General features: G+C 43.3%; 1 protein-coding gene across 4 annotated transcripts in view; it reads left to right on the top strand.

Annotated features, from left to right (window-relative positions):
• Window positions 1-27903, top strand: part of KIAA1217 (KIAA1217 ortholog) — a 350583-nt gene that overhangs the window by 197970 nt on the left and 124710 nt on the right. For all 4 annotated transcript variants that reach the window (XM_010859916.1, XM_010859915.1, XM_010859913.1 and 1 more), the window contains exon 4: window positions 26148-26346. In XM_010859916.1, coding sequence (XP_010858218.1) covers window positions 26148-26346 — 199 coding nt within the window. The remainder of the gene's footprint in view (window positions 1-26147; window positions 26347-27903) is intronic.

Here is a 27903-nt window from a genome sequence, read left to right on the forward strand (position 1 = left end):
GGGCACCTGGGTTCAATCCCTGGTCTGGCAACTAAGACCTAATATGCCGCAGGGCAACTGACACGTGCTGCAGCTGAGACCCAATGCAGCCAAATAAATAAAAATTTTAAAATGCTGTTAAACTTATACAAATAGGGAACAAATTAGTAGTTGTCAGGGGTAAGGGACTTTCTACAAAGAGGTAGCATGAGGAGACTTCTTACGGTGATACAATTATGTGTTGTGATTAGGTAGTTGTTACAGTTCAATGTCATAGAATTATACACACACACACACACACACACACAAGTAAATCTGCATAACCTTTGTGGGTGGTTCTGATTCAATAGCCTGGTTTTCTTACTGGATTATGTAAGATGCCATTGTTGTTGGAAGCAGGGGCATGGGACCTCCTTGTGTATTTCTTTCTAACTTTCTGTGAATGTGTAATTATTTCAAAATCAAAAAGTGCACAAGCAATTTACTAAGAAGTATAATAAACCTAGGAGGAAGAAGCAAAATATGTGATGTGATGGTCAGAAAAATAAATTGGTAGTCATGTTTTCCAGAAAATTGTAAATAAGCGTCAGTTCTGATGAATTATTTATGGGAGTTGACATCAAAATAAAATAGAAATGCCAGCAAGAAACAGTGTAAGACCAGAGCACCTGATCAGAGTGAAAGCATTCAGAACGCTTCCTGTTGTCTCAGAGAACAGAAAACCAAATGTTTGATGTGACTTTATGATGAAAAAATAGAATGACATCTAAACCAACCAATGTTATTTTAATTCATACGAAAATCACTTACTGAGTACCTGCTGTGTGTCTAGAAACCTACTGACATTACTAATTCCTATCATTAATTCTGAAAGAAGGTAGTTTTATCCCTTTCTCACTGATGATGAAACAGAGCCTACCTAAATGGGAGTCAATGCCATATATAAAGGTGGTGACAAAGGCAGGAGGTGACAGAGGCAGTATTTTTTTTTAATAAAAGGAGACAGTCTTTATTTATTTGGTTGCATCGGGTCTTATTTGCACCATGTGGGATCTTTTTGGAGCATCTTTTGTTGGGATGTGTGAACTCTTTGGTTGTGGTGTGCAGCGTTAGTTGCTCCAAGGCATGTGAGATCTTAGTTCCCTGACCAAGGATCGAACCCATGTCTCCTGCATTGCAAGGCAGGTTCTTAACCACTAAACTACTAGGGAAGTCCCTAGAGGCAGAATTTGAACCCAGAGCTCTCTGATGTGTCTGTGTTCTTATAACTCCATTCTTCCCTCCTGAGCATAATGAATATGGAAATAAGTTAATTTTCTAAGGAGAATGCTCACACTGTTTTGAAGGTGAAATGTTTTTATGTTTTATGGAATGAAATATGAATCATCTCTAAACTATGGACAAAACAAAAAGCTTTCACATCTACTCTTTGCAATTCATTTCATTGCCCAAACTATGGGCAAGACTTACAGCAGAATAGAAAGCTTTCATAGCTTCCCTTTTTCTTTGTCAGCACTAAACAGCCCCTGTGAAGCTGGGTATCACAGGAACCCATCCTTCAACTAGCTGTGTTACCTGCAGGAGCAAAGAGCATCAGTTAACTTTCACATTTAGTGTTTTCCCAATAAAGCTACGAGCATTAGGCATTTTATCTTGTTGTGTGTGGACGAGAAAAAGCTGATATTTTGAAGATCAAAGTAAACCACTAATCTATCCGACTATTGGTTAATTTCCCATTTGTAAATCTTGTTTCTGTTTCTTCTGATGCTAAAATTGATCTTCAAGCCCAAGTATTCTAAGATACCTTTTCACACACCCAATCACAGAGCCTGTGGGGATAACACACAAACACACACACAGATTGGTAATGGATAGTTAAGGAACACAATGGAGTATTACTCAGCCATTAAAAAGAATACATTTGAATCAGTTCTAATGAGGTGGATGAAACTGGAGCCTATTATACAGAGTGAAGTAAGCCAGAAGGAAAAACATAAATACAGTATACTAATGCATATATATGGAATTTAGAAAGATGGTAACAATAACCTGGTGTACGAGACAGCAAAAGAGACACTGATGTATAGAACAGTCTTATGGACTCTGTGGGAGAGGGAGAGGGTGGGAAGATTTGGGAGAGTGACATTGAAACATGTAGAATATCATGTAAGAAACGAGTTGCCAGTCCAGGTTCGATGCGCAATACTGGATGCTTGGGGCTGGTGCACTGGGACGACCCAGAGGGATGGTGTGGGGAGGGAGGAGGGAGGAGGGTTCAGGATGGGGAACACATGTATGCCTTTGGCGGATTCATTTTGATATTTGGCAAAACTAATACAATTATGTAAAGTTTAAAAATAAAATAAAATTTAAAAGTAAAAAAAAAAAAGAATAAAAATAAAATAAAATAAAAAAATAAAGTCCATCATATAGGTCCAAAAAAAAAAAAGAAGCGTTAGGGCTTAGTTGCTCCTGTTTGTTGAAAGCTGTGAAAAAAAGAAACCTTGAAGATGCATCTCTGATCTAGCAAACTTTTTCTCCTTTTTTTTTTTTTTGTCTGGAATAAATGACTAAAGCTCTCCATTTTATATAAGGACTGAAAAGAAGTACTTTTATCTCACTTGAAACATTGTTCAGCAGAAGCTTCTATTTACTGGCTCATAAAAGATTTTATGCCTCATCTGTTGTACATAGGATGACTCTGGTGAATGTACTGGGAGAAGATTTGAAGTGTGTTGCTTCCTGAAGTTAGAATTATAATCAGGTGTACTATTGAACCATCCAACTTTCCTTAATGTGTACAGATTTCTGCCTTGGCAGGAAGTCTTGAAATAAGCCCAAATAGAGCATTAAGCAAAATGTAGCCCCAGACTCTGAAAACATGTATGATCGCCCACCTCTCTGTGCACAGACTTCAGAGTGTGTGTGCTGGCTCCTCTACAACAGCTTTATCTGATGAAGCAACAGAAACACCTGTCATGGGCTGAGCTCACCACCATCTATAAAAACCTCAAGAGCATTCTGATCCCAGTTCTGTCATGGAACCCCTGGGAGACCTTGGACAAACCTTGCCTCCTCCTGAGGCTTTAGTTTTCTCATCTATTAAATCTTGACCCATTTCTCAGGATATTTGAGGGGAAAAAAACAACAACATCGACACTAGAGAGATGATTATGAAAAGCAGAATATCTTCCAGAAATATATAGTGATGATTTAAAAAACGGGAACCGTGGGTGTATGTTGTGGCGTTGATAAATGAATATACTTTTAGTAAGGCAAGAACAAAAGGAAAGTACCAGAAAGAATTCCCCAAAGAGCAGGCAACCGTTACCCTGATGCTCTGATTCTTCATGTCCAGTCCTGTTCTGGAGTCAGTACTTTTCCAAAAGGCCACCTTCAGCGTAGTCTTAACAGCACTCGCCATTCACATGGCCATGGTCATGAAGAATGACCAGGGAGCGTTGGTTGAGTGGACCTACAAAAAGTGGCTCTACAGAAAATTGATTTATCTTCTTTGTCACAAAAGATAGAAAAGTTGTTTCTGAAATTTCTGTTTGACACTCTGAGTCTTCAATGAATGACCATTAAATTTTTTTTCTCAATTTTTGGGTTCCGTAAGGTTTACCTGGATCAACACAGTTATTAATTCTCTTATACATTACCCTTGAGAAGTCAGACAGCGTATAAAGCACAGGCTCTGAGGTCAGATTATACTCTGGGTCACAGCCCAGCTCCGTCATCTACCACTATGTGATGAGGTCAAACTACCCAACTGTTCTGTGTGTCAGTGTCTTTGTAAATAAAAAGCAGATCTACTTCATAGTTTTGTAGTAAGGAGCAAATTAGTTTATGTTAATTGCTCTATATAATACCTGAACCATAGTAATTACTATATAGTTGGGATTTTTATTGAGTGTTTCTTCAAAAGCACTGTGGGCGAATAAATCCTGAGCAATCAGCCCACCTTCAAAATATATCCAAAACCTGACCACTTTTTACTGCTTCTGCTCCTCGTCCACCGGTACTTCTTGCTAGGACTATTGCAGTAGCCTCCTAATGGATTCTCCTGCTTTGCCTCTTGCCACCAATAATCTCCACAGAACAACCCGAGTGGTCATCCTGAATTGCATCACATCACTCCTCTGCTCCATGTACTCTGTAACCCATCATCTGTTCAGAGCCCAGGCCATCCACCCTTTGGATAAGTTCAAGTTTATCTGCATTAGGGCTCATCTTCTGCTCCCCTGCTCTCATCCCTCTGCTCCAGCTCCTGACCTCTTGGTAGTTCCTTTAACAGCCTAGTTTATTGCTGCTGCTGCTAAGTCGCTTCAGTCGTGTCCGACTCTGTGCGACCCCGTAGACGGCAGCCCACCAGGCTCTCCTGTCCCTGGGATTCTCCAGGCAAGAACACTGGAGTGGGTTGCCATTTCCTTCTCCAATGCATGAAAGTGAAAAGTGAAAGTGAAGTCGCTCAGTTGTGTTCGACTCTTAGCGACCCCATGGACTGCAGCCCACCAGGCTCCTCTGTCCATGGGATTTTCCAGGCAAGAGTACTGGAGTGGGGTGCCATTGCCTTCTCCGAGTTTATTGCTACCCAAGCAATATTTATATTTTCTGAAATGTTCTTCTCCTAGACATCTGTGATAAGAGTGGCTCCTTCATTCAATCTTTTTTTTTTCTTTGGCCTCAAAGCATGGCATAAGGGATCTTAGTTCCCTGACCAGGGATCAGACAGGTGTGCCCTGCAGTGGAAGGGTGGAGTCTTAATCCCTGAACTGCCAGGGAAGTCCCTTCATTCAGTCTTTACTCACAAGTCACCTTATCTGAAGTGGGTTCACCCTCTCTGAAACATCATTTCCTTTGCCGTTAGGTTTACCATATCCTGCCTGGTTTCCTTACAGTGGACTACAGATTTTCCTTGGCTTATGATGGGGTTATGTCCTGATAAACTCATGATAACTTTAAAGTATCATACATTGAAAATGCATCTAACGCATCTAACTTACTGAACACTATAGCTTAGCCTAACTTACCTTACTTACTTACCTAACTTACTCTGAACACTTGCATTCACCTACAGGTGGGTGAAGTCATCTAACAGCAAGCCTGTTTTATAATACAGTTTGAGTATCTCGTGTAATTGATTGAATACTGTGCTGAAGGTGAAAAATGGAATGGTTGTCTGGGTCCAGAACAGCTGTAAGTGTCTTGGTTGGTCACCCTGGTCACATGCCTGACCGGCAGCGTCACAGGAGATGGTCTACCGTGTCTAGGCCAGAAGAGATCAGAATTCAAAATTTGAAGTTGGGTTTCTACTGGACGAACAGTACTCGGGCATCATCAAAAAGTCAAAAAACATAAGTCAAACCATTTTAATTCGGGGATCATTCATCATTACCGCCTGACGTAGTACATGCTTGTGTGTTTACTGGTGCACCCCTGTCTCTCTCTGACTCTCATAAAGGATCCGAGACAGCGGATGTCTCATTTTGTTGGGTGTATTTTCAAGCTTTAATATAGAACCTACATATAGTTAGATGCTCAGTAAATATGTGTTGGATACATTAATGAACTGGAGTAGGTGATGTTGTTTATATTTGAATGCATTTTTACATGCACAAGCTTATTAAGAAGTAGGAATCAACAGGGTGGGGGGGGGGCGGGCACGTTTCTTTTCTTGCACGAACAGCTATAAAGAAAGGGTTCCATCCTCAAAAAACTGCAGTGAAATCAGTGGTTGTTTGGTGTATGACGAGCATCGCAGAGAGGATGAAGGGACATTTGGCAGCAACCAGATATTTGTTATCCTCATCGTGGTGAATGTTTCACGGATATAGGCGTATATCAGAACTTACCACATTTTGTACGTTTTATTTTTTAATTAATTTATTTATTTTTGGTTGTGTTGGGTCTTCGTTACTGTGTGTGAGCTTTCTCTCGTTGCAGAGACCAGGGGCTCCTCTCCAGTTGCAGGTTTGTGGGCTTCTCATTGTGGTGGTAGCTTTTCTCATTGTGGCTCTAGGGCCCTGAGCACAGGCTAAGTAGCTGTGGCTTGAGGGCTTCATGGCTCCATGGCGTGTGGAATCTTCTCAGATTAAGGATCGAACCTGTGTCCCCTGTATTGGCAGGCGGGTTCTTATCCACTGTACCACCAGGGAGTCTGTACATTTTAAATACGTACGATTTACTGTATGTTCTTTTCTCTCATAAAACTGGGAGCAGGGGGGCTTTGTTTGTGTTTTGGGGATTTTCAGCCACACTGCACTGCTTTGGCAGAGAAAGCAATGGCACCCCACTCCAGTACTCTTGCCTGGAAAGAGGAGCCTGGTAGGCTGCAGTTCATGGGGTCGCTAAGAGTCGGACACAACTGAGCGACTTCACTTTGACTTTTCACTTTCATGCATTGGAGAAGGAAATGGCAACCCACTCCAGTGTTCTTGCCTGGAGAATCCCAGGGATGGTGGAGCCTGGTGGGCTGCCATCTATGGGATTGCACAGAGTCGGACACGACTGAAGTGACTTAGCAGTTCCCCCATCAGGGTTCAAACCTATGCCCTCAGCAGTGAAATCATGGAGTCCTATCCACTGGAACACCAGGCAATGGCCTAAAGTTGTTCAAAAAAAAGATAATTAGTTAACTTTCAGATCAGGCAATATTTTAATGGCAAAGTTTGATTGGAGCCACATCAGCAGATCCCTTGGGTCTTTGTTAATAATAACAATGTACAGTTTTATTTTTATATACCTCCATGTTGAAAAAGGAACTTTGATTTTAAAGTTTGGAGATGTTCTCTATCACTTATGTCCCATCACTTAGATTAATTGAAAACTAAACAGCCAAAAGTAATTGCATAGTATTTGAGGAATTGCAGGTTTATGGAACTTTCAGATGAGCAAGTTAAAGAATTAAATGATTTGACCGAGGCCATCTGAAACAGCAGGTTTGGCATAAGAATTAGAAACTAAATAACCCTGAATTTTGTTTCTCAGCCTAAAAGCCTTTCTCTTCCTTCCATTGTTTATTGGCAAATTGTAACTTTCCCCCCCAAAGTACTTAAATTATCTGCTTCTCCAAGTCTTTTGAGCTTGTTTCTTTTTCTCTTTTGTGAATGAGGTGTTCTAAATGCCTTCTGGCACATACAAGACTCATTACTAAACTCTTTTTATAAAATTTGCTGTTTAAGAGAGGGACCCTCTATTGAAAAAAAGTATCAATAGAACTGAAGTCAATAAAGGTATCAGCCAGATGAATGTGTCAGGTCAAATTAAGGCTGAAATTCCACCTGATGTTAGTCAAGTAAGCCACACTTCAATAAACCTGTTCCTGAGAAAGCTTCTGCTCTCAAGTTGATCAATATTTTTTCTAGTTAAATGAAGACATTTTTAAAGTTTCCTGCTGTGTACTACTGAGTACCTACTGAATGCAAAGTATACAGAAGGATGCAAAGAGATCAGCCTAACTCTCAAGGAGACTGAATAGAATAAATGACAAGTATTTTGGAAAGTAAGGAAAGCATACAAGACAATTTTTTTGTTGTTGTTCTGAATTGTTACTGAATCTTTACCTTTTTAAAAAGTTTTTATTTTTTATTTGGCTGAGCTGGGTCTTCATTGCTGGCAGGCTTTTCTCTAGTTGCGGCCAGTGGGGGCCACTCTCTAGTTGCGGGTGCAGGCTTCTCACTGTGGTGGCTCTTCTTGTCGTAGAGCACAGACTCTAGGGCTCATGGGCTTCTGTACTTGTGACACCTGGGCTTCGTAGCTGTGGCGCCTGGGCTTAGTTGCCCTGCAGCATATGGGATCTTCCCTGACCAGGGATCAGACCTGAGTCTCTTGCATTGGCAGATGGGTTATTTACCGAGCCAGCAGGGAAGGCCCTGTCTTTTAGCTTTAAATGGATTCATTTACCTCCTTTATTTCACTTATGGTCCCAAGACTCTTGGTTAAATAATTTATAATAGTGATTTTTAAGTTCATTTGAATACTAATTACTAAAAGGGTAAGCTTGGTGAATTCTTTCATCATATGTATAATTTACTCGGCTGTTTATTATGAGAAATTGTGTGTATATGCATATATATGTGTTTATATATAATACATACACATCTCCAAATATATACACATACACACAAATATGATTTTCTTAAATTGGGACAGCCTTTTCCATCATATTTGCAAGCATCACTCAGTAATCTTAGGCAAGCCTATTCGGGCAAAGAGAAAGAAAACAATGGAAAATTAAAACTCCAATGTGATTATTTTTCCATTTGCATCACATCTCACATCTAAACAGACACTAGGGTGTTTCCTTGAGTCTAGCTGTGAGCACTGAATTTTTTTTTAGTTTCTCTTTAGAATTTGGAGACTAGATACTATCAGTAGGAAGTTGCTAATGGAAATTGATGCTTTTGCTTCTGGCCAAGCATACCACAGAGATCACGGAGGTAACATCCAACCCATGCACAGAACATGACTTATAAACAAGAAAGTCACCGCCAAGGGTAGATTAGATATCTGTGTAGAAACAAGCTTTAGCTAGATTGCCAGATACCACTGTGACCAAAAGTTGTTTGTGTCTGCAGAATTCTGAAAGAAAAGATCCACTGCAATTTTTTACGTTTGTTATAATTTTCCATTAAGATTGTAACAATACCACAAAAATGTTTTGGTCGAAAACAAAAATCTGAAATCTTTTAAAAAATATGTCTTGTATTACTGATGGCATTTGAACCGTGTCTCATCTGACTTGCCTGCCAGTCTTCCGCAATCCTTTGAGACTATTTTGAGACTGGATTACCCAATGCTTTAGCTTGAGCTCTCCCATTTTTTTTTTTTTAACAATATCCCCTTCCAGCTATGTGACAGCATGGCTAGAAAGTTCTCTGTTAGCACTGTCTCCAGTTCCTCTCCTGTGGCTTCTCTTGAACCTGTCCACTCCAAACTTCACTATTCCATACAGGCAGCTGTGGTCAAGGTCACCAGTGACCACCCTGTGTTCCTCAGCCCTTTCTCATCTGATTTGTCAGCATTCGGCAGGCTGCGACTTCCTATCCTTAAGACATGAGCTTCTCCCGGCTTCTAGGACACCTCTCACTCTCAGCCATCTTTCATTATCACCAGCCACTCCTCTTAGACCTTCTTTGTTGATTCCTTCTCAGTTTCTTACCCTTAAACACTGGCCTCAGCACCCAGACCACTTCTGTTTTCAACAATGTAGTGCCCTCAGTGGTCTGTTGGAGTCTCCTGGTGCCCATTGACACCTGTTTGATTGTCTTAGCTCAGGCTGTCATGACAAAATACCATAGACTTGGTGGCTTAAACAATGGAAATGTATTTCTTCACAATTCTGGAGGTGTGGGAGTCCAAGATCAGGGGGCCAGCATGATCAGGTTCTGCTGAGCCTCTCTTCCTGGCTTGCAGATGCCTTTCCCTGTTCCTCTGCATGGAGAAAGGAAGAGGGCAAGCTCTCTGGTGTCTCTTTTTATAAGGGTACTAATCCCATCATGAGAGCCCCCAACCTCACCCCTTTATCCAGACATAATCACCTCCCACTGTCCCCACCTCCAAATACTGTCATGTAGAGAGTTGGGACTTCAAGATATGAATTTGGAAGGGGATACAAACACTCCGTGCATAGCCATGATGATTACCCTTCTGGCCCAGACCTCTCTCCTAAAGTCCCAGATATATATTTCATAGCATTTATTTGGTACCTCAGATTTCTCAGGTGGTTCAGTGGTAAAGAATCCACCTACCAATACAAGAGACGTGGGTTCGATCCCTGGGTCAAGAAGATCCCCTGGAGAAGGAAATTGCAACCCACTCCAGTATTGCTGCCTGGAAAATCACATAGACAGAGGAGCCTGGAAGGCTATAGTCCATGGGGTCACAAAGAGTCAGACAGGACCGAGCAACTGAGCATGCACACACTTGACATCTCACCCTTAACAGGTCTAGAAATGAACTTCTAATTCCCCCAACCAAACCTACTTCTTCCAACATCAGTACGTTGCAACCCTCTCCTGCCAGCTGCTCACCCCCAAACCCTGCCACTCTCCTTGACTCCTCTTTTAAAAATCTCATTCCATATCGAGTCTTTCGGGAAATCCTCTTCACTCTGCTGTCAAACTCTGTGCAGAAATCTGACCACTTCTTACCACCTCTAATACTCTGCCCAGGTCCAAACCACCATAATCTGTCCCCTGGATTATTGCCTTATGTTCTTGTGGTCTTCTGATGTTAATCTTTGTCTCATGTAGTCAGTTCTTAAAAAAGCAGCCCTGGTAAATAAATCTCACCTTGTCTCACCTCTGCACACAACCCTCTGTTGTTTTCCCAGCTCATGGAGAGTAAACAGTCTACATGGTCTGACCACTTGCCCCCTTCCTGATCTCATCTCCATCCATTTGCCATCTCTCTCTCCTCCAAACGCTAGTCCTTTGCATGCCCCAGGCATGCTCCTGACCCAAGACTCCTCTCTCTGGCTGGATTGTTCTTCTCCCAGATTTCTTCACCCTGATATCTGTAAGCCTTGCTCCCGCCCTTCTTTCAAATACCTTATCAGCAGGACATTTAACTACTGGGAATAAAATAGCAATCCACCCACTCCCACCCCACTGCTCTCTGCCCCCCACACCCTGTTTTATTTTACTCCCTGTTGTTTGGCACAATCTCCACTCTCTCGTCTATGAGCTTATTGTCTATTGTACATCAGTGGAAACAGATCTCTGAGCTTACCGCTGTATGCCCAGTTTAGAAGGCTGGCCAGCCAGTGCATGCAGGTACTCAATAAATACTTCTAGAAGGAAAGAAATCTCTTTCACGGTACTGATTCTGCTGAAGTGAACGCAGTGCTGCTGCTCTCAATCTAAAACAGCCCCAAATTTCATAAACATTTCTCCCTAAAGCTTTCATTTCAGGATCAAAATAACAATTGAGTCTGCTTTTGCTTTTAGTTGTTTTAACCAGCGTAAGCATGCTGTGTAGGTTGAAGTACTTGTCCTATGGAAAGAGAACATAGTCTGTGTTTCTCCCTTCTGGTATGCTTGTTTTAAAGCATAATGTTTATGTATCATTTGAATTGTTATTATAGGAGATAAAGCTGAGAGAATGCACAGATGCTTGGACGTGGTAGCAATTTGGGTCGGGTCTTGTTTCTCCAGGTTACCTCCAGCCCAGGGGAGGGACTCTGCATGTCCAATGCGTGTCGCGATGGGGCAGCCCCAAACAGCTTTGCTTGATAAATTCTTTAGCTATTAAATCAGGTAGAAGTGTTGTGGGCGTATTGCCATTCCCAGGGATTCCAGTAAGAACACCAGTGATGGGACTTCCCTGGTGGTCCAGTGGTTAGAACTTCTCGCTTCCACTGCAGGGGCCACAGGTTTGGTCCCTGGTCAGGGAACTAAGATCCCACATGCCACACGACGCAGCTAAAAAAATAGAAAAAGAATACCAACAATTGTCATTTTGATCTTGAGGCATTTAGGGGTGGGAAGGAGGGACTCTTAATCTCTGAAAGCAGGGAGACAGGTGATTGGGGATGAGTCTGGAAGCAGGGGTTGCGTTTTGCCCTCAGTGACGGGGAGACTGGGGATACAGATCTGAGCAGGCCACTTTGTCATCACCTCCCTCCCCACCCACCACTCCCAGACTGCTTTTGCCACCCTCGGACATCTGTTCTTGATTGTGCTCGTGTGGTGGAGAACAGAAGCTGCTTTCAAAAGGCAGCACCGAAACTTCAAAGGGGCAAAGGCGAGGATGTGGAAGTAGCCGTGTGTCACATCTCTGAAATGCCCTTCGGAAAGTACCAGGGGACAGCAGAAGGTAAAGGTACGATTAAGTCCCTCAGGGTCTTTTGAGGACAGACTGGAAAGCTCAGCTCATTGAGTCACGTCGTGGGACCCAGCGCTCAGGGCCATCCCCTGTGGGCTGGAGGCCAAGTGTCTGGGAGAGAGACCATGACCCCATCTCCTAACCCTCTTGCACCTGGAGTTCCACTGGCTGTACCTCTCTCCTTTCCCACTTGCTTGTAAAGCAAGAACCAACGTATTAGATAAGAATACCTCTTACAGGACTTCCCTGGTGATCCCATGTCTAAGCCTCCACGCTCCCAGTGCAGGCAGCCTGGGTTTGATCCCTGGCCAGGGTACTAGATCATGTATTCCACAGCTAAAACCTGCAGCTAAGATCTGGCATGAAAGAAAGAAGGGAAGGAGGGAGAGAGGAAAGAAGGAAGGAAGGAAGAAAAAAAAATAGCTCTTACAGAGATTTACAAAGCTTTGTAAAGCCCCTTCCATCCAGGACAAGTGCCATTTTTCATTGGCACTTTCATTTTTCAACCCAGGTTGGCACACTTGACCGCCAGATCCATCTGCACCCCGTTCTCTCTTCTCTCTGACTCACACACCCTCACACACATGACTACAATCCTGAGGACCCATCTGGGGCTTAGAGAAATGGGGACACTTTCCACAGCGCTGTCTCTTGAGACCCCCTTTATTCCTCCAGGCAAGGCTGAGAAGAACATTCCAGATCTCCCCATAGGGGCAGGGTGTAGAGAGGGCCAAAGACAGGAGACCCCAAAGAAGCTTCCAGAAGGGTCACACCCTCTGGCATGGGCCTGAGGACATGGGAGGAGCAGCAGGGAGTGGAAGCGGGTGGGTGGCCAGGGGCAGGAACAGGAAGGGCCTCACCCACCTCACGCTCCATCACTTGCCCACTCCAGGCTGGAGTCCGGCCGGATTTGTCTGGGAGAGTCCCACCGGGCAGCTGGGGCCAGTTATGGTGGAGGGGACATGTACAACAGCCTGGAAAGGCCTGTTACAAATCTCAGAAGAATCCAATAGTGAACAAATAACAGAAAAATTAGTGCATAATCATCATGGTAAAAATGTGAAGCTGAAACTGTCACCGAAGCAGTCCATCCATGTGTACACCGTGGAGACACGAAAAACAGCTCAGCGTGACTCAGCTTTCCTGCCAACATTCAACCAAAACTAAAATAAGTAAATCTCTGGAGAAGTAGAGGACCCTCGGGTACCCACATGTGTGAGGACCACTCAAAAAATAGACATAAAGTCAGCTGTCAGTGGAGGATGCTATTCCTAGCCGATGTTCAGGAAACATCCTTCATACTTCTGTGTCACACAGGAGCCTGCCTGGTGCAAGAACACAGAGGCTCCTACCCCATGTGTCTGAATATTTTTAAAGCTGGAAATCAAGCTGACCCCCATTAGGTGGAATATGTTCTAGCCTCATGCTTTGACCAGCATACCTTCGTAACAACCTTTCAAGGCAGATTTGATTGTAGTATTTTTGAAATTCTCAGAGTTCTCTGCTTGACCATGAGGTGGAGGAGGTCTGCCTCACCCTCAACCTGCAGCAGCCCGGCTTCCTTCTGATCCTCCCTCCATCTCTCTCTCTCTCATTTTTTTTTGTCTCACCATGGGCATGTGGGATCTTGTTTTCCTGACCAGGGATCAAACCTGTACTCCCTGCATTGAAAGCACGGAGTCCCAGTCCCTGGGCCACCAGGGAAGCCCGTCTCCCACCAGCTGCTTTCACGTTTCGCTTGTAAGTGAAGCTCACCTGCAGACACAAGCTCCCTGCACACTCCCTGTGGACGGCAGAGCCTTGGTCCCCACTCTCAGCACTTGGGGGTGCACAGCCGATGTTGGGGGTGGGGAGCGGCTCCAGAGCGTAGCCCCCTGGGACAGGCCTCTTTGTCACCTCCTCCTCCAGCCCCTTACTCCATCAGGACTTTACACACAGAAGCCCTGCCCTTCCATCAGATATAACTGAACCACTTTGCTGCTGTACTGCAGAAATTAACACAGCATTATAAATCAGCTATACTTCAATTTAAAAAAAATCATATCACAGGCATTGAGAGAGGCTGATGATTCCTCTGGGATCTGGCATGGGTTAGTTCCTTTATGTTTCTCATGTGATGGAGCCAGTCTTTTTTAAAAGCTTTGAAATGAAGGCCAGTGAGATGTGAATTCCCCGAACAGCCCACACCCTCTTTCTCACCACTCGGCACAAAACATTCTGAGCCTCCCCCTCAGGCACCCAGAAAGAAGCTGAGAAAAAGCATCCCCGAGGAGGACCAGCCGCTCAGCGCGTGCCGCACCCTCCCTGTCCATCACATTTCCAGCTGCTCTGCCTTCTCCACAGACCTGGGGGCAGAAAAGCCAGGAGGGAGACGTGAGCATTCCCTAGTATTCGTCAGTGGCTGCCCGTGCTTAGAACATTGCCCTCCGACTGACCGAAGCGCTCCCCAATTTCAGGTCCTATTCCGTGTGTGGATGCACCCCCAGGCCTGAGGGTGGCAAAGGCCAGCCGTTTGCAAAAGGATGGGTTTTTATCCCCACGTATTTCCATGAGGTGCTGCAAGAGTGGATGAGTCCCATGAGAGCCAAGGACAGACAGAGACTAGAATTACCGGGGACAGGGGCCCTGGAAGAAGCTGGGCCTCAGAAGGAAACTAGGATGAGGAGTTCAGAAACGAGGGTGAGGAAGGGGAAGAGGCGGCACCGAAGGCTCTTTGGAGTCCAAGCATTTCCACCTCACGCTTTTAAAACATGAAGGTGATCGGTGGGAACTCTCTGTAAAGTACTGGAAGCTCAGCTGTGTGCTCTGTGATGACCTAGAAGGGTGGGATGGGGGTGGTGGTGGGAGGGAGGCCCACAGGGGAGGGGATACATGCATACATATAGCTGACTGACGTTGTGGTACAGCAGAAACTAACACGACGATGTAAAGCAATTATAGTCCCGTTTTTAAAAACAGCATGAATTTGAAACCACAGCTATGGGTCTATGGCATTTGTTTACAACCTTAGTCATCAAGGGATGACATTCGTGTTTTGTACTCACCTGACTTTGGCTGTAAAAGTGTAAAGAGGCAGCACTGTTCTCATTTACCCTGAAAGTTTCCTCTGGGAACTGTTGATGATCCTGATGTTTGCTGGCCAGAGGGGAAAAGAAGTTTGGCCCATTACACCTCCCAAAGTCTTTTTCCCCCAGCTCGGGGACCAGACAGGTGGTATCTTTTCAAGTAGGCTAATTTTCACATAACAGTAGAAAATAAATTACGAATAATAAAATTCATAAATCTACATGTAACTTCTATAAAAACTATCATTTCATACTGAAAAGTTTTCTAAAGATATATTCATTCATCCAAAATAATTGCTGATTATTATTATGTAAAACACTAGTAATTTAACATAGAAGAAAATAGATTTCCAATTAACTCAGATGGTTTCTCACTAATGTCCATAATCTCTGGACTTAAATCTGCTAATCAGTATGATTGAAAACCACGCACAATGTTTAAATCTCCTAGTGGGGATGGGTATATACATTTGATTTATAGCGAAGTCTTTCTAATACTTTGTAAACATTCTTTGGAAATTCTATGAAGTTGCACTTTTCATATCCCTAAAAGGCCAATTAATTTTTTTCTGGGGCCCTGATTATTATACTTTTATACATCTGTTCTTTAAGAAAATCTTCTTCCTTTCGTGGCCTTTACTCTTTGGTTCTATATCATTGAACTTCTGGAGCCACTTTTTAAATCAAAAGCCAAGGAAAACATCCATATTTCCATAACTGCATCCAGGTTTAAGCTCCTAGGTCAGATCTGGACGCTTTGTGGAAGAAGCCCTATTTAGATGTGTTAGATCTTGATTTTACCATATAACAAACTGATTTCGTCTTTAATTTTGGGGAGGGCTTCCCTGGTGGCTCAGAGCTTAAAGCGTCTGCCTCCAAAAAAAAGTACAGAAAATACAATAATGTAATAGACATTACCAAAATTAAACATATACATCTGTTCTCTTGAACTCTTTAAAGTTCTCTTTAATTCTTAGGTTAATGTATTTTTTAAAAATTCTGAATGGATTTTAGATTTTTCTTAACATTTTTCTGACATTGTTAAGATTATTGTAGTTTCCCTTTGCTTATATATTATTGCAGGACACACTATTACTAGATTTTCTAGTGTTAAACTATTTTTACATTCCTGAGATGAACTCTTCTTGGTCATGATGTATTTTTTTCATACATTGCTAGATTCGCATTGCTGACATTTAATTAAGAGATTACATTTAAATTTGAAGTCTTCCCTTTTATGGCTTTCCTAATACCCAGGTGAATACTAGCCTTATAAAATGAGTTGGTCTGGCAAGGTTGAATTGAACCAGCAGTTCACCCTAAGTGTAAGAAAGAATCCAATTTCAGTTGTAGCATACTCACAGTTACAATGTTTATCACTGCATTTTCTTATAATAAGTCTTGCCTTAATTGTTGAGTAACCTTTAAGATTATTGACTCGGTTGCCATCACTGCAGGTTCTGTAGTGACTGCGCAGGGAACTTCCTAGTCAAGTTTCTAACTATCCACATAAGAAGGCAGTAAGATCCATTGGGAATCATTAGGATCGTGGCACCAGAAATCAGCGTCTTAGACATTCACATCTTTAACTCTGCTTGAATTCCAAAAGTTATCAACACATATTAGTGTTTTTTAGAGAAATGCTTAGAGATGCTCACTTCAATGCTATTATCATTTCTCTTGAGTCCCAACTGTGCCAATATGTCTGGAACAAAACCAAGTTAACGGGTTAAGTGCCAGTGATGCCATTACTAATACTCCGTGTCAAGAACGGGTGCCTCCCAGAAGAATATCCGTCCAGTGACTGCTGTCACTCGGGTTGTTGGGCAAGACTCTATCATATTTAACTATAAATGTGTGTGTGTGTGTGTGTGTGTATAGAGAGAGATACTTGGCTGCCTCAGGATCTTTGTGTGTGTGTGTATATATAGAGAGAGAGAAAGATGCTTGCCTGCCTCGGGGTCTTTGATTTGAGGTATACAGCTTCTCTCTAGTCGTGGTGTGTAGTCTAGTTGCGGCATGCGGGCTTCGTTTCTGGATCTTGATTCCCAGAACAGGGATCAAACCCAGGTACCCTGCCCTGGAAGGCGGATTCTTAACCACTGGACCATCAGGGAATTCCCTACAATATTTAACTTTTAAACACGGGTTGCTCCACAATTATGACTCTGTGGGTGATAGTCACTCAGTCGTGTCCGACTCTTTGCAACCTCATGAACTATACAGTTAATGGAATTCTCCAGGCCAGAATACTAGAGTGGATAGCATTTCCCTTTTCCAGGGGATCTTCCAACCCAGGGATCGAACCCAGGTCTCCCACATTGCAGGCGGATTCTTTACCAGCTGAGCCACAAGGGAAGCCCCATGACTCTGTAAAGCACAATCTAAATTAGGATTTCTCTTAAAATTGCTGTAGCAATTTTTCAGCCCCTCTTTAAGACTCTCCAGAGGGTCTCCCATAGTTGCCTAGTGTAGAAGATAAATCAGTTAAAAGACTTAACAGAGTCTTGCCTTGGCTTTAAATATCACATGTCTGAAAGACATAAGAAAATATCTGATTGATGTCATCCACCTCAGATACCGCAGCAAAGATTTGGTCTTTACCTAAATCAAAGTAAAATCTGAGAGTAAAGTTATTCCCGAAAAAAGGAGCATCCAGACTTTCCATGGAGAATAATTTTTCTGTTGTCATTCTCTTCTTCGCAAGACAATGCTTGCCATCTTGCTTCGTCCCCTATTTGAAAAGCTATTCCCTAGGAAGAGGCGTGGCAGCATGAGTCCTCTCAGGATGTGAAACGTTTCGGACATCAGGGGGCATGCTAGCGTTTTTCAAGGAACACATGTAGCCTGGTCTTCAAATTGCTACTGTGTCTGAAACAAAATGTCAGCTGGTGTCAGATCTGAATTGTTAAGGTCTAAATAACGGGGTCATTTTATGGAACCACTATGTGGGTTAGAACACAGGGCGTGACCCTTGGTTTACCATTGTACCTCCCAGTCTGGGCGTGGTGCCGAGCACAAAATAGGGGCTGGTGTCTTGAATGAATGAAGCCATTTCTGCAGGTCCTTCCAAGCTACATTTCAGTGCATTACACTTCTTGTTGTTCTTTTTATTTCCACTTTTTTTTCTCTTGATAACTGATTTTTTTTTTTTTTTAAGTTTTTGGCCATACTTTGCAGCATGTGGGATCTTTTTCCCCAACCAGGGATAGAACCCATGCCTCCTGCAGTGCAAGCATGGAGACTTAACTACTGTACTGCCAGGGAAGTCCCTGCACTTCTGTTTTTAAATCAGAGGCCTCTTAAATTCAGTCTCTTAAGGATATGCCACGACATTAACTACCCTGGAATCTTTTGCTTATTTTAAATACCAATGTCTTCCCCATTTCAGATACCAATTTACATTCTGCCAGCTCCACTGAAAGTTTAATATGTTCCCCTCATGTGGCCCATCTCTTCTGTCTTGAAAAATTACCTAATTAACTGAGTAGGAACCCTAATTGGCCAGTCTCTTTAGATCTGTGGTAGTTACTTTTTAAGATGATCAAATCAAAGCATTCTAATTGAGAAAATGTAAAAAATATAGAAAATCTTGATGAAGAGGACATCACCCATGAACTTAACCACCCAAAGACAACCTCTCTGGACATTCATCAAATAGGTGGACTTAACCATGAACCTGGGGAAACCAAGGTTCAGGCCCCTATAAATCAGTAATTTACTGTCATAGTGACTTTTTTGCTTCTAACGTTGTATCTTATTCTTAAGGAGTCGAAATTGTCATAAGCTTCGGGCCCCACAAAACTTGAGTCCATCACCGCCATTAGGTGATTAATTGATTTTTTTAAAATCTGGTTCCTTTCTGTTTCATAATACACCTTTTTTTCTCATTGCCATTTTCACTCAGAATTCCTTTTAATAACAGTGTAGTGTTACAGTGAGTGGATGTGTAGTAGATGAATTGATTTATTAAGTGAATCCTGAATCCTCTAATGTTGGAATCCACTCCCCTCCCACCCCTGCCCCGTTATTCTTATAAACGATGCTTTATTGAGCATCCTGGTAAACACATCTTTGTGCATAACGTGTAGAAGTGGCTCAAACCATATTTATATTTGGGGGGCTCTTGATGCATACTGACAGATAGCTCTTTGGAGAAGTAGCATCAACTTACTTTCCCAACAGTGGTATGTGAGAAAACTCGCTTTCTCATCTCCTGTCAGCGATATTTATTGTATTGTGAAAACCTTTGCTGGGACTTCCGTGATGGTCCAGTGGTTACGTATCCACCTTGCAATGCAGGGGACACAGGTTTGAAACCTGGTCGGAGAACTAAGATCCCACATGCCTCAGGGCAACTAAGCCTGTGCTACAACTGCTGAGGCCAACCGCAGCAGCTAGAGAGGCTGCCTGCAGCAAAGAGAGATCCCACTTGATGCAGCTAAGACCCAAAGTAGCCAAACTAAATTTTTGCTAATTTCATGAGGCTATCTTTACTTTAATAATCATATTTTTTCTTATTAAACGGAAAACTGTTAGTTTTCCATCAGAAAGTACTCTTAACAGCTCTTTTTATTTTTAAGGCATTAGCCATTTGCTATTCTTACAGTGCACGTGTTGATTTGCCTAGTCTTAAGTTGAATTTGAAGAAACTGAGGAATTTAGGTCATTTGGAATTGTCACCATCATCTGGCTGTGAAAAATGCTATTTAGGGGAGATTGTAGAAGGCATTCCAGAAGGCAGGCACACATCAAATTAAGTTGGCCACGTTACAGGGAGAATTCAATTCATTTCAACTAAAAGATGTTTGAGCAGCTACTATACACCTAATATTTTACTATATATTACCCTCTGATGAATACAGCTAATTGTAATGCAGAATTAAAAGTCATGCTTGCAATTTCAGTAAGACGTATTTGAGAAAAATTCTTAAATCGTTAATGGAAAAGTGCTGGAGGAGTGTTTGGGAAAGTGACTCAGAGGTAGAGTGTGTGCCAAGCAAAGAAGTGGTGAGAAAGTCCTCCAAGCGGACGGCCCAGTGTGGAGAGTGGGCGTGCTTGATAAAGTCACAGAGCAGCAGACTGTCCAACACAACTGTGATGCCCTAGGAATGGAGCATCATTTGGGGTTAATGGGTAAGAAGAGGAGGTTGAGGTCTCTTTTAGTTGGTTTGGGGTGCTGTGACAAATTACCCAAGACAGAGTATCTTAAACAACAATGTATTTTCCACTGTTGCAGAGACTGGGAAGTTCAAGGTCAGTGTCTGGGGAGGACCCACTTCCTCGTTTGCAGATTGCTATAATCTCACTGTATTCCCACAAACCAGAGATAGAAAAGAAGCTCTCCCATGTCCCTTCTTCTAAGGGTGCTATTCCCATGACGGGGTGTGGGGGGTGGCACCCTCATGACCTAATCACCTCCCAGAGGCACCACCTCCACATACCATCACAGTAAGAATTAAGATTTTAACATGCATTTTGGAGGAACACAAATACTCAGTTCATAGCGAGGTCACACGGTGCAAACCCTTACATCCTATATGAAGATAAAGAACACTTTAGAAGCTATCCCAAACTCTGGAACGGATTCTGAGATTCAGAAGATTATGGCAGTGTGTGACACCACGTGACCTGCCAAGTGCATTTCATTTTTTACAACATGTCACCAAAAGCTGTTGGTGACAAATGGACTTTCCCTTTGTAGAGCCGTTGAGATGGAAGAACCCTTGAGGCTCTCAGAAGGCCCACAGATACTGTGGGGTTCCTTTCAGCACTCCTGCTTCAGGGCTCTGGGCCTTCCTCCACTCCCCCTAGCACGTGGATTATTTCTAACCACGTGTCATCATTTACTTTGGTTGATTTCAAAATAGGAATCTTTTTTCCAAGCTGCCCCCATCATGCTTCCACACCTTCCAGCAGATGGTCAGGCTAAAAGTGTGAGGACAGCTAAGATGGTCCAAAGAGGACAGTTGGAGGAGATGGATGTAGCTTAATGCAAAATTTCAGAGGCTGTGTGCTTCCAGAGAGGGATCGTGGCTTCTGTGGCTTGACCAAATGGGATATATAAGCTAGTTAAGCCATTATACTACCTGTAACTTGAGGCGAGCTACCTGGACCTTCTGAACTTCCTTCCTCAGAGATGCTGATTCCATGAAATTACACGGGTACTGTTTCTGACACAGAGCAGACATCCTATAAATAAATGTATTTCCCCGGTCCTCTTTTCTTCTTCATAAAAAGGGAACTTCTCATCCAAAGTCCTTCAGACTTCCTCTAAATCTGGAGCAGCCAGCCCTCACTCAGAGCGAGGGCAGAATGCCAGGGCGTGCTGAATCCCACCACCATGCCAACAAAACGCCACCATAGATTAAGAGAGTTCCTTCTTAGATTAAGCGTTTCTAAATACCTTTCCTGAACTGAGAAGGCAGGCTGAACCAAGTGTAAAAAGACTGCTGTCCTCTGTTCATAAAGGCATCTTTTCCATCTTCTCCAGATTTTCATGATCTGTAACTGGACTTGTGTACCCAGCTGGCAGCCGCACTAGCCAGACCCTGAGGTAACCATAGTTCAGGCCCAATTTTTTTTTTTTTCTTTTCCCTCAGAGCAGCCTGCAAATTCTATTTCAAGCACACACACGTACAGAATGCAGATGTGGGAATGAAAACCAGGCTCTTCTGGGGGGAATGAGGCTGTGATATCTGACTGTAGGGAGGCCACAAGTGGTCCTTGAACAGGGGCCCCGCCCAGGCATGGTTGAGGCCCAGACCTCAAACGTGGTTCTGGCCTTTGGATATGACATTAGCAATCACATGGAGAGTCACCGCATCTCCTGTTTGGGACAGAGACGTTGCACAATCCATGGTCAGACAGGCTTGAAAGGATTTTTCTGTACTCTGCAAAATGTGTAGCAGTGTGGAAGTTCTGGAAAACTAACTCCTTGAAGAAGCTGAGGATCAAAACAGTGATGGAGAAGAGAAAGTGAGCTGCTTATGCTTGTGTGAAGGGACTACTCTGATCAAGGAGACGGACACTTCAGAATGTGGTTCTCGTGCATGTCCAAATCAGGAACAAGATTCCTACATCATGCAGCCAAAGCTCTTACAGCCCGAACAGATCCCAAAATGAACCTTCCTTTTGGATGACCAATATTAATAAACCATTCATTCATTCAACAAATACATATTAAGAACCTACTCCATCACAAGTTGTATCACAGGTCCTAAGGATACCAAGGCAAACAACAACAACAACAAACATCTTAAAAAGAATCCCTGGGACTTCCCAGGTGATTCAGTGGTTAAGGCTCTGTGCTTCCAATGCAGGGGGCCCAAGTTCAATCCCTGGTTGGGGAACTAACATCCCACATGCTGCCCAGCTTGACCAACAAAACCCCCAAAACCTGTTTTTAAAAATGCAATTAAAAAAAAAATCCCTGGTGGGAATTCCCTGGTGGTCCAGTGGTTGGGACTCTGCACTTTCATTGCTGAGGATGCAGATTCAATCCTTGGTCATGGAGCTAAGATCTTGTAAGTTGTGCAGAACAGCCAATAAGTAAACAAACAAATAAAAAGAAGACCAGAGGAATTATTTTTTTAAAAATCCCTAGTTTCATGAAGCTTCTGTTTTATTAAAAAAAAAAAAAAATCCTGGACTTCCCTGCTAGTACATTGAAGAAAACTCCACCTGCCAGTGCCGGGTACACGGGTTCCATTCCTGGTCTGGGAAGATCCCACACGCCACGGAGCAACTAAGCTCGTGTGCCTCAGTTACTGAACCTCGTGTGCTTAGAGCCCATGCTTCAAAACTAGAGAAGCCACTGTAATGAGAAGCCTACCTACCTCAACTAAAGAGTAGCCCCCACTCGCCTCAACCAGAGAAACCTCAGGCACAGCAATGAAGACCCAGCACAGCCAAAAATTAACAACAAAAAAATCCCCAGCCCCATGAAGCTTCCATTTTGACAATAAAAACTAGTAATTGTGAATATATGGATTAGAGTAAATAGTGAAGAACTCTCAGGAACAGAAATGAAACGGGAGTTGCAGGTATGAAATATGAGGCAGAAAGGGTGCTGAAATTTCGGAGTAGGTGGTGAGGGAAGGCATGGCTGGGAAGCTGACTTGAATGAAAGACCTGATTAATGGTTTGGATAAATATAGACCTAGATAGAAAATATTTCTCCCGGATTTTCGAGACCATTTCTCCATTGTCTTTGGTTTCTGGGCTGCTGTTGAGAAAGCGAATGCCCTTCTGACTCCTGCTTCTTCCTTTGTGACTTTGCTTCCCGCCCCTTGGGAACTTGTAGGAACCTCTGTTTTTCCCCTGCCATCTGGAATGTCTCAGTGCCAAGCCTGATTGCCTTTAGCATTTCACGAACCTTTTTTTTTTTTGGCCATACCTTGCAGCATACAGAATCTTAGTTCCTTGACCAGGAATCGAACCTATGCCCCTCTTTATCAGAAGCTCCGAGTCTTAACCACAGGACCACCGGGGAAGTCCCTCCCTCATGAACCTGTTCAGTCTCCAACCTCATGTGTTCAGTTTGGGGAGACAAAAAAAATTCTTATAATACCTTTGAAAAACTGCTCTGTATTTTTGACCTCCTTACCCAAGTCCCCATTATTAGGAATTGAGAGGCTCTGAGGTAATTCTCTCTTTTTTTTTTATTGGTTCTCACCCTTTTCCCATCCCTTAGTCTTTTTTGGTGCCCTTTTTGAGATTTCGTCAACTTTTTCTTCTCCACTGAATTTGTCGTTTCTGTTCTCATGGTTCCCAGAGCTCGCTCTTGCTCTCCAAATGTTCCCCCTTTCTCAGACTGTCTCATTGCTTCTAAGTTTCTGTTTTCTGTTTGTTTCTAACATGAAAGAGGCTTTATGAAATGTCTGGTAATCCTTGCTGGTCTGTTCATGCATAAGCGAAGCATGGTTGTACTCACTGGAAGCTCTTGTATGTGGCCTGGGCTGCTTCGTGATGGGATGACCAGACAGAATCAGAATTTTACCCTCAAAACTCTGTTGGTCTCCTCTCAGAGGACAGTCAGCTTTCCTCCAGGGCTTCCTCCAGTTTCCTGACAGAGATGTCAGCCCTTTGCCATTATTCTGGCAGAGGGGACCTCACACACCTTCCCCTAAGTCTGATGAGCCAGAATCTAGTCCACTGGCTCCTCCTCTTTTCAGTTTCTGCTGTGGATTTGTGGAGTTGCTTGGCTGAATGGGATGGAAAGGTGATGGGGAAACTTGTTGCTGTTGTAGTATAGTCGCTAAGTTGTGTCCGACTCTTTGCAACCCTGTGGACTATAGCCCGCCAGACTCTTCTGTCCATGGAATTTCCCAGGCAAGAATACTGGAGTGGGTCGCCATTTCCTTCTCCAGGGGATCTTCCTGACTCAGGGATCAAACCCGCGTCTCTTGCATTAGCAGGAGGATTCTTTACTGCTAAGCCACCAGGAGAGCCGTCCAGGGAAAGTGTGCTGAACCATTAAAAAATTTCAGTCAGCCCTCATGCTTTCCAGGCACTCTGCATTCCTGCCTTCAGGAGGATCTGGTGCCTCATTTCCTGAGCTCCTCCAAGCCCTGCAATTAAGCAGAATTCTGTGCCTGAAGACCTAGGTGTCAGCTTTCCATGGTCCGCTATTGTTTCCTCTCTCACCCCCTTAATTCTTTGATTTATGCTTTTTTAGTTCTTCATTGTCATCTGAATGGAATGTCAGAAGGAGATAGAAATAAATCAGTTGCATGAGCTGTTGTATTTAACTACAAGTCATAGTCTATTTTCTTTTGAGTCTCTCCTGCCAACGACTACGCCAGTGGTACTGGGAGAGGGCCTCAGTAGATTCTCACAGGAAGTGGGATTCAAATTCAACATCGGGATCTTCCAACCCCCGCCTCAAGTCACCTGTCTCTGAATAACAAGCGACCCTAAACATAATGACGGAAAACAACCACAATTATGTATTTGCTCGTGATTCTGCCATTTGGGCAGGCTTTCCAGGGAGGGTCTTGTTTCTGTTGCACGTCGGCTGGCACGGCTCTCCTGAGGCCCAGGGTTCCCCCCTCAAGTTGGCGCACCCACATAACTGGCTGGTGGTCCTGGCTGGAGAATGGTGCCTGGTGAGGGGCATCAGTCAGGACTTCCAGTTTTTTCTTCATGTGGCCTCCCAGCGTGGCTCGGTTGGACTCCACAGAAGTGTGGTTCTGAGAGGATGCAGACAAGACCATGCTCACCATGAAGACAAGCTCCCACATGCAAACATGTGTCGAGCCTCTGTTTTGCATCACACTTGCTGGCGTCTCATTGGCCAAAGCGAGTCACGTGGCCAAACCTAGCCTCCAGGAGGAGGGGACCACGCCCCACAGGGGCATGATGGCTGGGAGGCATGGTTCACAGGAGCCACATGCGCCCTGGAACTCTAAGATGCTACCACCTGTGCTTGTGTTGGTATAACTGATGTTTTTCCATTTTCTTTCTGATACATTAGGACACCAGACTCATGTAGATATTTTCTTTTGGTAGAAACATTCAATATGTAGTACAGCCCCAGAAATACTGTAGCATTTCCACTTCAAGCACATTTCTGGATGGACTGTAAAGACTTAAACTAGGGACTCCCTTGGTGGTCCAGGGATTAAGACTTCACCTTTCTATGCAGGGGGTGTGGGTTTGATCCATGGTCTGGAAGCTAAGATCCCACATGCCTGGAGGACAAAAAAACAACACATAAAACAGAAGTAATATTGTAACAAATTCAATCAAGACTTTAAAATAGGTCCACTTCAAAATAAATCTTAAAAAGACTTTAATGTCACTAGGCCTGTTGCTATCATGTCCCTCGTTAAAGACTTTAAAATAGGTCCACTTCAAAATAAATCTTAAAAAGACTTTATGTCACTGGCCTGTTGCTATCATGTCCCTCGTTAAAGACTTGGGGGAAAAAATTCACCCAATGGGGTCAGATTCCTAAATACACCTTTCAAGGGAATTAAATATTGTGTTTTGCTTTAGGCTACCAAAGGTTAGCTTCTTGTCCTTTGGTTTTTAATATAGTTAAAAAGGAGCCTCTGTAACACCTGCCTTGATTCTAAAGAATAAGGTATTTACATCATAACCAGAGAGTGTGTTTCTTGAAAATTCCAAGGTCACGTCTCTTGAGACATGCTTTTTTGCAAGCGCATCTGGCACATTCCTGCCTGCGGTCGGATGGAAGTGGCTTAGCTTGTGCTGTGTGTCTTGTGAGTCTTGAGCTGTGGCTGATAACTGTGTCCATCTTGTGTGCAGGGGTTCTTTATCTCCAGTACGGAGATGAAACCAAGCAGCTCAGGATGCCGAACGAGATTACAAGTGCAGACACAATCCGTGCTCTCTTCGTAAGTGCCTTTCCACAGCAGCTCACCATGAAAATGCTGGAGTCGCCCAGTGTCGCCATTTACATCAAAGACGAAAGCAGAAATGTCTATTACGAACTGAATGATGTCAGGTAAGCAGTGATGTCATATGTGTCCACCATCTCACACTGACAATTGCTACCAAGTCTCCATCTCTCTGTGTCCCAGTGGAGACAGCACGGCTGTTGTCTTAATGAGCAGGTTTACCTTATCCAGGTGTGAATCCACTATCTGGTTTTCTAGAATTCATTGACAAAGTTTGGTTTACAAAGGTGAAGACAGACTTCTCCCACACAGATCTTTGCAGGTTACATCTGAAAAGAATGGAAAAACTGAGCCAGTCCACTGTTTATCTTAAGCGTTAGGGAAGCCATGGCCCAGGAAGATCATATGAGTAGTAGAAGGTTATACCTACAGGTGGAACTTAACCAACTCCTTTTCAAGGGCTCTTGTTCTCATAGACGGAGGCTGTGGATATTTTAGGTAAGGATCCCACTGGGCCATAAATTACATGAATGAGTTAGAATAAAAGCAGTGGACACAATGCTATTGTCCACAATAAAGGAGGCCAAGAAGCAGTCTCCTTTGCCTGTTTTTTAAATAGTTGGCCTTTGCTAAAAGATCTCACTTTCCATGTGGGCTTTCTCCAGGGCTCCTAGTGTAATAGTGACAAGTGAAAGTGTTAGTCTGTCAGTCACGCCCAGCTCTTTGTGAGCCCCATGGACTCTGGACCACCAAGCTCCTCTGTCCATGGAATTTTCCAGGCATGAATACTGGAATGGGTAGCCATTCTCTTCTCCAGGAGATCTTCCCAAACCCAGGGATCGAACCTGGGTCTCTTGCATTGCAGGCAGATTCTTTACCATCTGAGCCACCAGAGAAGTCCACTCCTAATATAATAAGATGTACTTTAAAAGGAGGCTAAAGGGATTCCTACTATGGCCAGTGGCACGGAAAGGGAAGCACTTTATCAATGCCAATAATTATGTCATGAAAAGAAGGGACCGTCTGAGCCCTTCTTGCCAAACAAGCCTGAGAAACAGGACTGAAATCAACCCAAACGAGCTGTTGCTAGTATACCGTTAAACATTTTAGAGCTGAGAAAAAGATTGAGTGATTCATCCAGCCCTTTCATTTGATGGGACCAGAAACTCAGATGCTTAAGAGTTAAGACTTATTCAAGATCATGCAGCCAATTAATGTCTAAGCCCAGCCCCAAACCTGACTGTCCACATTCTTGATCAGAAATTGTTTATTCCCTCAGAATGTTCTCCTCTCAACTCATCTGGGCCCCAAGTCGGTTTCTCTAGGTCCCTTCCCTGTGGGGATAGCAGACTGCCCTGTTTCTTCATCATGGAATTAATAAGAAACTACTTTTTAAAAATATGCCTATGGTGCATAATAAATTTCTAACAGTGATCAGAAAAGACATATTTAGGCTTGTACAAAGGTGTGTGAGTAATTTAGAGCTTTCAACGTTTGACACATGCCCCTAAGGTATAAGTGTTATGTCTGTTGCCCAGCTTTTCTGTTTTTTAAAACATGTTTAAATATTCATGGGTATCAGGAAATTCATGTTTGTTTTTTGACATAAATTATTAATCAAGCTGCCATCAAAAAATATCCTTAATGTACAAAGCATGAACTTA

Source organism: Bison bison, unplaced genomic scaffold, assembly GCF_000754665.1.
Source record: "Bison bison bison isolate TAMUID 2011002044 unplaced genomic scaffold, Bison_UMD1.0 scf7180017864461, whole genome shotgun sequence".
In the NCBI taxonomy this organism is placed as follows: domain Eukaryota; kingdom Metazoa; phylum Chordata; class Mammalia; order Artiodactyla; family Bovidae; genus Bison; species Bison bison.